The sequence below is a fragment of the Palaemon carinicauda genome, chromosome 2 (genome assembly GCF_036898095.1).
Source record: "Palaemon carinicauda isolate YSFRI2023 chromosome 2, ASM3689809v2, whole genome shotgun sequence".
Classification (NCBI taxonomy): Eukaryota; Metazoa; Arthropoda; class Malacostraca; order Decapoda; family Palaemonidae; genus Palaemon; species Palaemon carinicauda.
In genome coordinates, this window is record NC_090726.1 from 31,843,975 (window position 1) to 31,857,293 (window position 13,319).

The following is a 13,319-nucleotide window of genomic DNA, read 5'->3' on the forward strand; positions in this document are numbered from 1 at the left end:
GCCCTGGCCAACATACTAAGGAGGCCCTTTGCGTCAATAGGTGTAGGAGGAGATGATGATATGAATGTTTTTAAAAGATTTTATTTTAATTTTTCATTACATCTCATATGGTTTATTTATTTCCTTGCTTCCTTTCCTCACTTAGCTATTTTTCCCTGTTGGAGCCCTTGAGCTTATAACATCTTGCTTTTCCACTAAGGTTGTAGCTTGGCTAGTAATAATAATATATTTCATATCAGCCTGTTCAACATAACATTTGCTGCAAGTTTGAACTTTTGAAGTTTAACCGATTCAACCCCCCAATTAGGAAGATCATTCCACAAATTGGCCATAGCTGGAATAAAACTTCCAGAATACTGGGTAGTATTGAGCCTCATAATGGAGAAGGCCTGACTATTAGAATTAATTGCACGCCTGTTATTACGAACAGAATGGAACAGTCCGGGAAGATGTGAATGTAAAGGATGATCAGAATTATGAAAAATCTTATACGACATGTCTACTGTATGCCTTCCAACACACATGGGCAACCTGTATATATGCGTATCCCCCTTCTTTCTAATGAGGAGACTCCTCAACAAGGCGAGGGCATCGCAAGATCTATCAATGACCCTGTTAGCTCTGATGTAGCAGCAAGCAGAATGGTATCCAGATGTACAGAGGGAGTTGCCTTCCTTCCACGACCTACTTAAGCAACCGCACGCAAAGATATACTACAACGCAGTCTCTTCCTTACAACTTCACGCTTTTAGGTTATCAATTATTTCCTCTTGGAGAGAGGACTGCATGCGAAAAGGATGTTTGGATACCTCTGTAAGTCTTCAATCATCATCTACCAGGTGATGTGGACTACTGTATGTTCTGTTATTGATGTCATGGACGGGGTATTTCTCCTCTCGATGCCACTATCCCAGTGCTAGCGGATTTTCTTTTACAGTATATCTCAGATGAAAAACTCTTTGGTTTCAGGAGTGAAGGCTAACGCTCAGCCCTGAGTCTTGTGTTTAGATTAAACAGTTACCATTTCCTCCTCAGTGAAATTGTCTCTTCTCACATGGAGTTTTGAGCCTAAGTGCCCCTACTCAGAAGTTGGACCACCTCCTTGGAGTGTAGTATGTGCTCTACATTCTCTGGAAAGAGCATATGAAGTGCTACGTCAAGCTTCCGATCATGACTTGACACTCAATATGGTGTTCCTTCTTACCCTTGCTCTGCGAAGATAGTCTGCAAGTTACATGGTCTTCCTTACGATGTTGCCATTTATAGTTAATACTCAGAATCCGGCTATAGCAAACTTCAGGTTCGGGCCATACAGGAATTTGAATCTCCATGATGTAACTGGCAATTCTGATCAGCTGGTACTGTGTCCAGTGAGAGTACTGAGGTGGTATCTCAAATGCACATTGGGAGCTCTCCCTCATGTCATAGGTTTGTTAGCACGGGCAGGGACAAAAGGAAAGTTGCAAAGAATACTACATCTGTATGGATTCGGCAGGTCATTGATCGCGCCGTGAATCTTAACTCCACAACATGGTCAAAGATTCAGAGCTCTTGATGTTAGGGATGTAAGTACATCCATAGTGTTCAAACAAAAGTTCTCTGTGGCGTAGATCCTACAAGTAGACGTCTGGCATTGTCTAAGTTTAAGTATGAAGGCATTTTCAACACTATTCTTACCTGGATAAGTCACAGTGCTTAGTTTCCACTCATTCACCATGATTGCCAATGTTGTCAACTCCCCAGCTTACCAGATGGAGAGTTCACGAGGTGTCAGGGTGACATGCGTGAACGAGCTCAGAGTTGCACTGTAGGTCGAGTTCCCAGCCAGTTGGGTTTCAGGCTTCCACCTACCTAATGGTGAGTCTCTAGTAAAGAGTGAAGGGTTTGTATATGTGTAGAACAAAAGGAACAAATAACAAATTTTAGAAGTAATATATACAAACCTGGGCTCTTTACTCATAAATTCCATGTTATCATCTGTCCCCTAGAAGTCCTGCCTGTAACCAGGCGTAACGCACTGGTTGTGTGAGCTAGGTGGCCAGTTTACCTCCCCCTACATTAACTAGTGGAGGTTGGTTAACACCTCACGTTAAAAGTTTATGGCTAGAGTCCATCCATGCCGGAACAAGATATCCAAAGTAAAGAGCTCATGTTTGTATAGTTAGGAAAAATACAAATTACCTCTAAATTTGCCATGTTATTTTGCATGATTTATTTTACTGAAATATTGGCAGGTGCTTTCTTTGAAATGTACTCTGCCTACTTTTATTTGTGTCAATTTTTTAACTTTCATGGAAATACTTCATGCAAACTATTGGTACTGTTACCATGATTTTCCATTTGAGTTGTTTTTCATTTGATTTTTATTATTATTGCCATCCCTTTATAAGAAAATATACTCTTCTATAAAGGGAATTTTAACACATTGATGCCTAACCATGTAAACCGAGTAACATACAGTAGTCTATATAGAAATTTTATTTTATACATGATTAAAATATTTTCTTTTTATACATTATTTCTTTACAGTATTGGGCATATGGAAGATTTATAATTTAGAACTTTCTAGGATAACATCACCAATTATTAAAGTAATTTGTACTTTCCCTAACTATACAAACCTGAGACTTTTATTAGGAGCATAACTTCAGCAAACCTGGAATGACTTTTACAATTTTTGATAAGGTAAACAATAGTTGACTGTAAGGTAGGATGTGAGGCCCATCCATCCAACAGGTAGAGCAAACTTCTCTTTAACCTTTAACGTAGGACTTCCGGAGTGTTTGAAACTTGAAGGTCTCAAGTTTGTAAGGTTAGGAAAGGTACAAATATTTAAAAAATGTATGATTTGTTCATTAACGTAATACAATCCCTCGGCAGCTGGCCTAGATGGCAAAAGAACATGAATGATCTTACATCTTGGATGCAAAACAAAAGCATGGCTCCTCTTACTATTTAATTCCTGTGCAATAACCTACCAAATCCTAAAGATTTGGAGAAGAGTAAGACTAATGGCCTTGCTGAAACCAGGGAAACACCCATCATCCCCAAAAAGTTATTGACCAATATCCTTACTGTGTATCCTTTACAAATTATACGAACAATGATCTTAGCCCATATCCAACCAACTGTCGACAGACCAGGCTGGCTGTAGACCAGGTCGATCCTGCTGCAATCAGGTATTAAACTTGATGCAATACATTGAGGATGGGTTTGAGAAGTAAATCACTAGTACAGTCTTTGACGACTTTATGGCTGCAGTACAGCATATTATGCTGTAAACCATAGAGCACTGCTTCTAAAGGTAGCTCAAATTATACAGAATACTAGCATAGTCCACATCATTGAATCATTGTTTACCAATCTGGGAATTTTTATAGAAATGGTTTGCTGGAAAAGCAGATGGAGGATACCGAATAACAGCCTTCCACAAGGGTCAGTTCTGGAGCCGATGCTTTTTAACCTCTATACAAATGACGAGCTGCAGTACCAGAACATCTGCAGGTACATGAATGCGGACAACCTGTGCATTTCCACACGATCAAATTCCTTCACCAACAGCAAAGAAAGACTGTCAAATATTGTAACTGCCCTCTCTACCTACTACAAAAAGTGGCACCTCATTGCCAATTCAAGCAAAATCCATCTGAACAATCACCAGGCAAACAGAAAGCTAAAGAACGAATTGGGTGACAAAGAACTGGAAAATCCCCCTACCCAGTCTTCTTAGATATCACCTTGACAGAGTGCTCTCCTTTAAAGAGCACACAAATAAAAGCAAACATAAAGTAGCAACTAGGAATAATCTACTCAGTGAAATCGCCAACACCAGCTGGGGAACAGATCCTGAGACTCTGAGACAAGCAGCCCTAGCACTTTGATACTTTACCACAGAGTACTGTGCACCAGTATGGGCAAGATCCTGCCATGTGCATAAGGTAGACCCAGAGCTAAATAAGTTGTTGAATTATTATTGGTACCCTGAAATCAACATCTCTACCATTTTATATAATATAGCCGGTATTTCACTACCCTATATCTGACAAGAAATGCTAGCACATTCTGAAAAGAATAAACAAACTTATTACCCTAGGCATCCACCTTGCAATTATCAGGAAGGAAGGCGAAGACTAAAATCCCGCAAAAGCTTTGCTTTGCAACCGTTGATGGACTATAACCAATCTGGGCAGCTGCTTACAGGCTAGAGAAGTGTCGGGAAAGTGACTGATGGCCATCCAGTGAGGCACTGCCCAGCCCAAATGAAAGCCTGCCCTGCAGAACAACCTTCACCAGGAAGGACTGGTTATCCCTAAACAGAGCATGGGTAAAAGTGGACAAAACTGGAGATAACCGCCACAAATTTAGATTAGCCACCAACCCTGAATGCCCATTTGGGGCAACACCACAAACAATAGAACACTACTGGACCCTCATTGCTCAGATCCGGACTTGAGAGAGGCAAACGACATTGCTCTCCTGTGGGTTCGACATTGGAACAACAAGATATGATGACGAACTAATCCTTCAAATATCAATGTACTTTGGTCCTTTAGGGGAAACAAAGTCATGACGCCTGTCAACATATTAACTACCTGAGCATGAAGATGTTGCAGGTGTTAGGCTAAGTCCCTACCAGAAATCTAGTCATTGAAGAAGATATATCCATAAGGATATGAAGTTTGACTATATGGTTATTATATGACAAATGGTTGTGCATACATTCCGTCCAAGCATGGTCTGAAAGACTGATAGGGGGAATGAGTTGATATTTGCTGTCTTCCTCCTAGTAGTATATCTATTTCCTTGTTTCTTTTCCTCACTGGACAATTTTTTCCTGTTGGAGCCCTTGGGCTTACAGCATCCTGCTTTTCCAACTAGGGTTGTAGCTTAGCTAGTAATAATAGTAATACACATTCCTTGGGCATGTCCAGCTCTTGGAGCTGCTCAGGCTTCGCACGAATCACAGAACCTGTTAAAAGGAGAAAAGTTGAGTAACTTATATCAAGATAAAAATTAGGTAGGTACTCTCAGTAAACACATTTACAGTATAAGGTACTGATAGTAGGCCGTACAATTCATGAAAGTTCATCTTTCAAAATGCACTCGGTAAGCTACAGAAATTAGCCCTTTTAAATCTATCTAAAAGTAATTTGTGGTTAAGGGTCTAAGTATGGATGGTTTCTAGGTTCTCATCGACCTTTCTTAGCTATCATTGCGAGTCACCCACTTGGCTTGGCATCCATTGAGGGATAGAAGCTCGTTGCAACCTAAATAAAACATTACGAAAGTTATAAACATCACTGTCATATTTTGTAATTACATGCTTTTATATAAATGTAATAATGGCCTTATAGTCATGAAGCAATATGCATTTGGCTACTGTACTTCTTTTATTAACTCAATTCCACTTTCATAATGGTAAAGGCTGTAAAAAGCACTATATTGTATATCACTTGACTATACTGTACTATCATAAAAATTTACTCTTTCACTAGTTTTTCCACTATAACCATCTATAATTCAGTGTAATTGCGCAACGTGGGTCGCAATGAAGACCACGTTTTCTGTAGTCTAGGCAGTATCGCCCTTGAGGGCATTGCTTCTTGTAGTCCTGGTGGCTCAGCCCTTCTGGAACTAGTGGGGTTTCCCATAAGCCGGGTACTATTCCAGTGTGGTATACTGCTCATGTTGACTAATGAATTTCACCTATTTCTGTGAACAGTACACTAATTTCAGTCATATCACCACAAAAAACTAATAATTTAGCCATTGTGTTATTTTTCTGTGCTTCACCATAATTAATGGCTGTGTAGGGTGGCTGAGAGTAGGAGCAATTCTCAGATGTTGGTATTAGAATGGATGAGCAGACACTGATTCACTTCGTCTTTATTTCCCATGCTTTTGCAAATACTTGCGTGCTCTAATTGGCTAAGTACTAACTTGGAGTTAAATCTTATTGGCCGAAACCATATGGTGGAAAACGTATCCTGTACAAGCTTGATGCCTGCTAAAGGGTTTATGTAAACTATGCAAGCTAGATGTCCGCTAAAGGGTTCATATAAACTATTCCCTTCAGATGTTCAATGAGTTTTTTTCACAAACTTTAGCCTTGTACACTTTTCACCTGAATATCAATCTGTTTTAGCTCCTCAGCCTTTGTAAGATTAGCTTCTAACCCTGTGTGGTTCTCCTTCTTACTAGTCCTCAGAGGACTACTGTACAGTACTTGCAAAGGATTACTATATCTGTACTGTATTTCTAAAACATTGAAGTTGGTACGTTATAAAATTTTCATTAATATGCACATCTTTGTTACAAATATATACCAGCTTTAGTTCAGGAATCATGTTTTTATTCTAGGTTAAAATGCCGTTCAAGCTTCGTTTAAAAAAGACCCGGCAATACAATGTGGTATCCCGGAATGTCCTGGTCATCAGTGTGGAGTTGCTGGACAAGACCACACTTGAATGTACACTTTCCGCTGACTCAACGGGGCAAGATTGCCTACATAATGTGTGCCAACGTCTTTCTTTACACCAGGTAAACATTTTTTGTATGTTGTTTGTAGACTTAGAGATATTCTTTTATGAAAATGTAACTTCATGGTATTCTAAAGGAATAATGTTGTGATATTTTAAATAAGAGAATAATATATACTTGGAGTTTAATGAGGAAATTTGTTTTCAGCCTGAATTTTTTGGGCTTCGTTACATGAGCAAAAAGCCGTATCCTAAAGTAAGATGGGTAGAATTGGATCGGCCGCTGAAGAAGCAGTTGGACAAGTATGCTCAGTCTCCTGCTTTGGCCTTAGCTGTTCTTTACTACATTCATGATGTATCCTTGTTGCAGGATGATGTCACAAGGTAATCATTCAGTAACACATTGAACTAATAATCTTGCACATCAGGTTTGAGGGAGAAATCGTGGTAAGGGTGGTACAGTATTGCCTTCAATGTCCCAGAGTACAGTACTGGTTTTGATTTTGATATGAAACCACTTTGAAGAATAAATAGTTGCTGGGAGTGTTATATTGGTTTCAACATTCTGAAGTGTATATCTTTTTTTGTAACTTAAGGGTGCAAATCTGCCCCATTAAAACAATGTTACTGTATTTTGAGGTAATTACCAACTTAATCTACTTTTATATTTCTCAACCAATTTTTATCATTAAAAAAAATGTCAAGATCATTTTCTCAGAAAAAAATTGTATAGAATAGATTTTTCTTATCCATCTTCATTTTTTATATCAATTGTTTTCCAAACATACAGACAGTAATAGTAAAAATTGTCATTTTTCATACATATTATAGAAATCATCTGATTAACTTTATCAGGGGTTAGATTGGACTTTTAGCATTAATTATACCTCAACAAAGGGGATCTTAAGGACATAATTATCATATTTCCTGGTTATTTACTAAGTAGTGATGAGCCCATTCCTTCAAATACTGTACAGAAATATATAGTTACATATACCAAATGTCCACACATGAGTAGGAGGTTGCTAGCACAATATATTCTTGTTAGCATAATTCCTGGACAAATTTTATACTTTATTCATTTTAATGTCTCTTGACACTATGTGCATCTTTGAACATAAAAATTGTATGAGCAAATAAATACGTAAATACGATGATTATAACCTAGAAAAATGTACCGGTACAACAAAAGTTTACCTTACGATGCTATCAAGAAACTTAGAAAACCAATAGCCTCCTATGACATGTTAGGGAGAATTGTTTATGGAAACTATAATAAATATCTTTTCCTCAATCTCCTCAATAAATAAATAATTTACGCAGTAAAGGGTTGCGTAATGGACTCCATGCACTTACGTAAGTATAAGAAGGGATGTTTTAGCGATGAAATAAATTTTTACTAAAATTGCTAATTGAAACATTAATTTTACACATTCTCCAAGCCAAAAAGGCAATAATATGATTTTCCAAAGTTCTGAACAAAGGTCATGTCGCGCCCCTTAATTAAACTTTTTGTATGTACAGTACACTATATGGCCAAGTTGAATATAATCCGTGATTGCCAAGCTCCTAAAGCAATTAGCGATCAGATTAAATCTCAGATAAAAGTGAATTTCAGTGAAATGAGAAGAATAGAACTGGATGAGATATGAATGCACTGTACTTTAAGTTTACTTGGTGCTAACTGGAAAAGGGATATATAATTGAAATTCTATCTGTATTACAGCCCTAAATACTAGTGGATATTCTCTATGCTGAAGTGGAACTACAGAATATTTTCATTGGATCGGTTTTTAGTATTCCGTTTAATAGGCAAATATGTAAATACTAACATTGAGATGGGCCCCCAAGCAAGAGGAAGTTTTCTCTTGTCATATAGTATTGATCAGATTCTTGATCTTTCTGTCTTACCATATGTTAAAGCGTCAGTGAATCAAATGTTTGTAACTTGGAAATGAGTATAGAAGTCCTAATTGTTTTTTTTTTTCAGATCGCATTACTTTTTGCAAGTAAAGCAAGATGTCTTAGAAGGAAAGCTTCGATGCAATCATGAGCAGGCAGTCCTCCTGGCATCTTATAGCTTGCAAGGTATAATTTTCCTTTGAATTATTTTTTAAGTTTTTTGTCGATTAACATATTTTTTATCTTGTGTATATGGACATAGACTTTCAGCATCTCTTTTTGAGTCTTTTAGAAAGAGAAGTTTGAAATGTTTTCCCACAACTGAATGACCTCACCAGTCTAGTTGCATGGCCTCTGGTCTAAATTTCGTAATCCAATAAAATCCCATTAATTTTTCTGAGAGAGGAAGACGTAACATAGAAGGAAAGGGTCATCAGGGGAATAGGAAGCCAGGAAAACAGAAACTAATCTCACATATTTTTGTTTAATATGTTTTGCTTCCCTATTTCTAGCTCCAGTCTTTGCTAATTGTAAGTAATGGCCTGGGCATAAGCTCCTCCGTAACATATTACACTATGGAACATTGCACAAATAAGGGGAGCAAGTATTTTGAATGAGGGTCCTCTTTCTTTAATAATAGCATATTCCCTTGCATTGTTTAATCACTTGTAAGTTTCACCGGTACTTCTTTCTTGTGGGAACAAAGGGTCGCAACCCTTGTAAATTATATTATTATTATTGAACTTTTGGAGTTTCACTTTCAATGACTAATTACAGGAATAGTATTCCTTTTATACCAAGAGACATTGCAGTGCAAATTCTCTTTTTTCTGGTTTGCCATAATTTTGCATTAGTTCTAGTTTTTATTGTATCTCCCAGGGGTAAAGTTAGAATGTGGAAGAAAATGTTATGTTATATCCATTAGCCATGAAAAGGTTTTGAGTTTATTGATGCTTGGAACTACTGTATTCTAATCAAAATGTAAAAACATACAAATTTTTATGACATCGGGCAGTAAAATATACCATGAAGGAGCCAGTTGCTGAAATGTTGCTCATGGTGTTATGTATTCATGCAGTCACTCGTAAATATAACTTTATTTTCTTTGTTTTAGCTGAGTTTGGAGACCATCAGCCTGACCGCCACACTGCAGAATATCTGAAAGATTTTATGCTGTTTCCAAAGGCAAGTTATATATTTTTTAGTTCAATTCTTGATCTTTCTTTGGATTACCTATAAATGACCAATTCTTTTCACTCCTTGTTCCTGTGTTTTTCCTGCTTGAACTTCCATGTGACCAAAGTCTTTATCTCTGCTAGTTTGCCAGGATTTTATGGGACAGTGACTTTTAATTCTGCTTTCTGAATAATTACTAGTTCTTTCTGCTAGTCACATGCCTAGTAATGATGGAGTTTCTTCTATTTTCCAGTTGTTGGATGCTATTTTATCTACTACTTCCACATTAACAACACAATATTCCCTCTGTTCACTGAAGATGAACTAAGACATTATATGCTGTACATCTTTTCATAATTATGCTCTCTCTCTTTTATAACTTTTCAAATTGTATTTGTGATCATAATACAGACTAAGTTAACTTTAAGTGTATCAATAAGTAATAGTTGAGAAGACCTATATTCAGTCAGTGTTGCAGAACAGAATATGTAACTTACAAGAACTTGAAGTCTTTTCTTTCCAAGTCAATAGGATTGTTTGTTTTTTACTGTAGGGACATATTTGGCATGTACTAATTCACCATTGCTCATGGCACACCTAACTCATAGTTCCTGCTTTTTCTTAACTCCTATTAACCTATCAGTTTGGGAAAAACTATTCTAATTTTGTGATTTGTGTGATGGTATTTGTTATTTTTGACAGCTTTACCCGTTGCTTACATTACAATATTTCTTTAAATACTTTGATGAATGAATGAATTTAGAGTTGGTGCCTCTCTTGGGTTCTGCATTTTGTATTTTATATATATTTAGTTGTTTTATTATCACTTGTTTATATTCTCATTTTTGGTGGTTTTGTGTTTTATTTCCAAAACTGGACTTCATTTTTGCATATGATATAACTTGCTGGTATGTTTTACTAACACAGTTTGTGATTCAATAAACCTCTTTAACTTCAATGGAGATTTAGATGATTAGCAGTGGGATATATTGAATGTTAAGTATAAGATATATTAAAAGGTTTTCATTACTTACTGAATTCTTTTACCTTAGAATTTCTCCACTCTAATTTGGATATAAATTGTGTATACTCTCATAGCTGCAGTTCTGTATACTTGAAAATATTTTACAATTATTCCTTAAAATTGAGCAGCAGGTGGTGAGTGAGAATGAGGTGGCAGCATTGTTGGAGGCGGTCGTGTGGCAGTATTCCTCACTTCAAAGTTTAGCCCAGGCTCTAGCAGAAACATACTACATCTTAGAAGCTCAGCGACTCGATGGTTACGGACAGGAAACATTCATGGCCAGGGTAAATAGAAAGTGACATTTATGAAAATACTTTGAGATTGTTATTGTTATAGTGTTCTCTTTTCTCCCCAAGATATTATTCTTCTTTATCAGTGTATTTAGATACTAAGTCATATGGTTAACATAAAGGATTTGTTTTTCAAATGAGTGAAGAGATCGAAGGGGATAGATGAAACTGAAAGCAAAATGCAGCTGCAGTTATAGGAGCTGCAAAGAGCCTGTTGTATTACTTATTGTTTTTCATGAGGGAAACATTTGGCCATACTTTCTTGCAGGGAGTAACTGAAACCATTTGTTTTTGGTTTTGTTTATAATTTTAATGCATTTAAAAAAATGTGCCATTATTACCTACATGCAGATAACTGCGAGACTAAATATCTTATTTTTGTTTCTAACAAATAAAATAGTAAATTCAAGAATTTTTATCGCAGGGAGAACTCAAGATTTAGTAAATAGAATTGAGATAGGTGATACTGTTACAAGAAAAGAGGCTAAACTGATTTGTAAATACACTTTATTTTTCTTTATTTTTTAAGATTATATACCTTGAATCTTGCAGGATGATCGAGGCTGCGAAGTTTACCTAGGAACCTCTCTTATGGGTATTGTTGTAAAACCAGCATCAGGACATACTCAGTTTTTCTATAGGTCAGTACTGTATATATTTTGATTATTATTAATCATATCCCAAAAATTTTTGCATTAAAAAATTTTAATAACTCTTGCTAGTATTCTTGTAAAAGTTTGAGTTACAGTTGGTTGTTCTTACATTGTACAATTATACAAACTTCAGACCTTTATACGAGTGTGACTTTAGTGAAGCTGGAACAGCCATTTAAACTTTTGACGAGGTAGTAGTAGTAGGTGGTGTGTAGGCTCCGCCCACGTGCCAGGTAGCATAATCTTCACTTTAACATTGGCCACAGGAGAGCACAGACATGCTTCTTGGCATTCTCATCTGGCTGTTTTAATCTTTGCTTTTTCTTTCAGATCAAATAAATAGTCTTGCTGACACTCATATGCGAGGTATATTAGTGAAAGAAGGCAAGGATATGCATTGTTTCCTGATAACTGTAATTGTTACAGTTGTCTGTGCTACCTGACGTTATGTAACATACTTGCTCCAGTCGTTGTTCTATTCCTTGTGTGGGTCCGTATTATGAAGTCGACAATGTGAATATAACAAAGTTTGCTTGTGGTCTGTTGGAAGTAAGAGTGCCTACATTGCAGAGTGTAGGGGATGTCTGCAGATCCCGGAAGACGCTGAGGACGTATCGCCTTATTGTGTTGTTTTGGCCTTCCCTTGTGAGAGCATCGTCATCGACCTGCACGACACCAGAGATGAATTCAAGTTCTTTTTCCTCCTGCCACATCTTCACTGCAACTTCTGAAGAAGAACAAATATAAGATATCGTATAAGTCGGGAACAAGGGTGCTGCCCTCCTCCCCTAATTCTAGACTATCTTTTGAAAGAGAGACAGGAAAGTGGTGCGTGACGAACAGATATTAGTACGTGCTGCTACTGCTGTTTCCGTTTCGCCTGTTGCAGAGTTCCAGAGACAACAACTGAATCTTTGGATGTGATGCCTGCCGAGGAAGAAGTCACTGAGGCACAGGATGACCGATCAGTCTGACTCTCTGGAGTCTCAGTTTAGTTCTACATGGTATCACGATTATCCCAGCGCACAATAGTCCATGGACATGGTTATCCATACTCACGATCTTCTATGCCTATGATCATCAATGAGTACGATCACCATGCACACAGTTTCCACGTGCAAAGGATCCATGCGATACAATCCACATTACTTTGATGTCTGGCACTGCTTGAGCAGTATTCTCTTTTCGTCCAGCAAGGTGATGAAAACAGGCCAGACCGCTATCTTACCCTCCTGCACGTGGGATGGACTATTTACAAGGAACATATCCACTCGGGAGGATGATCCTAGAACGGTCCCTTCCGCGAGAATATGTTTCAGTACGCTGTTCTTGTATTCTCACGAGACATCGATCGAACCCTTTCCTTTTGGTACTAGGTACAGGAGCTCGCAATTATGTTAGCTGCTCTAGGTATAGTACAAGACCGAGCATAACCAGTAAAGGTCAGGACGTTGACAGCTGCCATCGTCCTTCTCCTGCTGCAGGATGGTCCCAAGATGGTTTGGTAACTCCATTATCACTGTCCATCAATTCAAGAATTACAGTACTGACAACAAGAATCCGATATAAGACTCTGGCATTGGGTCACTTCAGTCTCAAATCAGGAGTCTCATGCCAGGGATCCTGTTTATAGTATCAGTAGAGCAGCTTCTTGATAGACCTCTGGTTGAGTGCAGTCATATACTTTGCCTCAACCTGGAACGCATCATTCTCAAACAGGCAGAAGGCAACAACCTTTTTGACACTGCAGCCACCTTACCAATGAGCCTTTGGATCCTGGGGGAATGCTTTCAAA

At 37.6% G+C, this 13,319-nt stretch overlaps 1 protein-coding gene across 2 annotated transcripts in view; it reads left to right on the forward strand.

Annotated features, from left to right (window-relative positions):
* Positions 1-13,319, forward strand: part of Pez (protein tyrosine phosphatase non-receptor pez) — a 74,298-nt gene that overhangs the window by 17,847 nt on the left and 43,132 nt on the right. For both annotated transcript variants that reach the window (XM_068354368.1, XM_068354361.1), the window contains exons 3-8: positions 6,361-6,540; positions 6,688-6,863; positions 8,470-8,567; positions 9,496-9,566; positions 10,710-10,865; positions 11,424-11,512. In XM_068354368.1, the coding sequence (XP_068210469.1) occupies positions 6,367-6,540; positions 6,688-6,863; positions 8,470-8,567; positions 9,496-9,566; positions 10,710-10,865; positions 11,424-11,512 (764 nt within the window). In that variant the 5' untranslated portion in view covers positions 6,361-6,366. The remainder of the gene's footprint in view (positions 1-6,360; positions 6,541-6,687; positions 6,864-8,469; positions 8,568-9,495; positions 9,567-10,709; positions 10,866-11,423; positions 11,513-13,319) is intronic.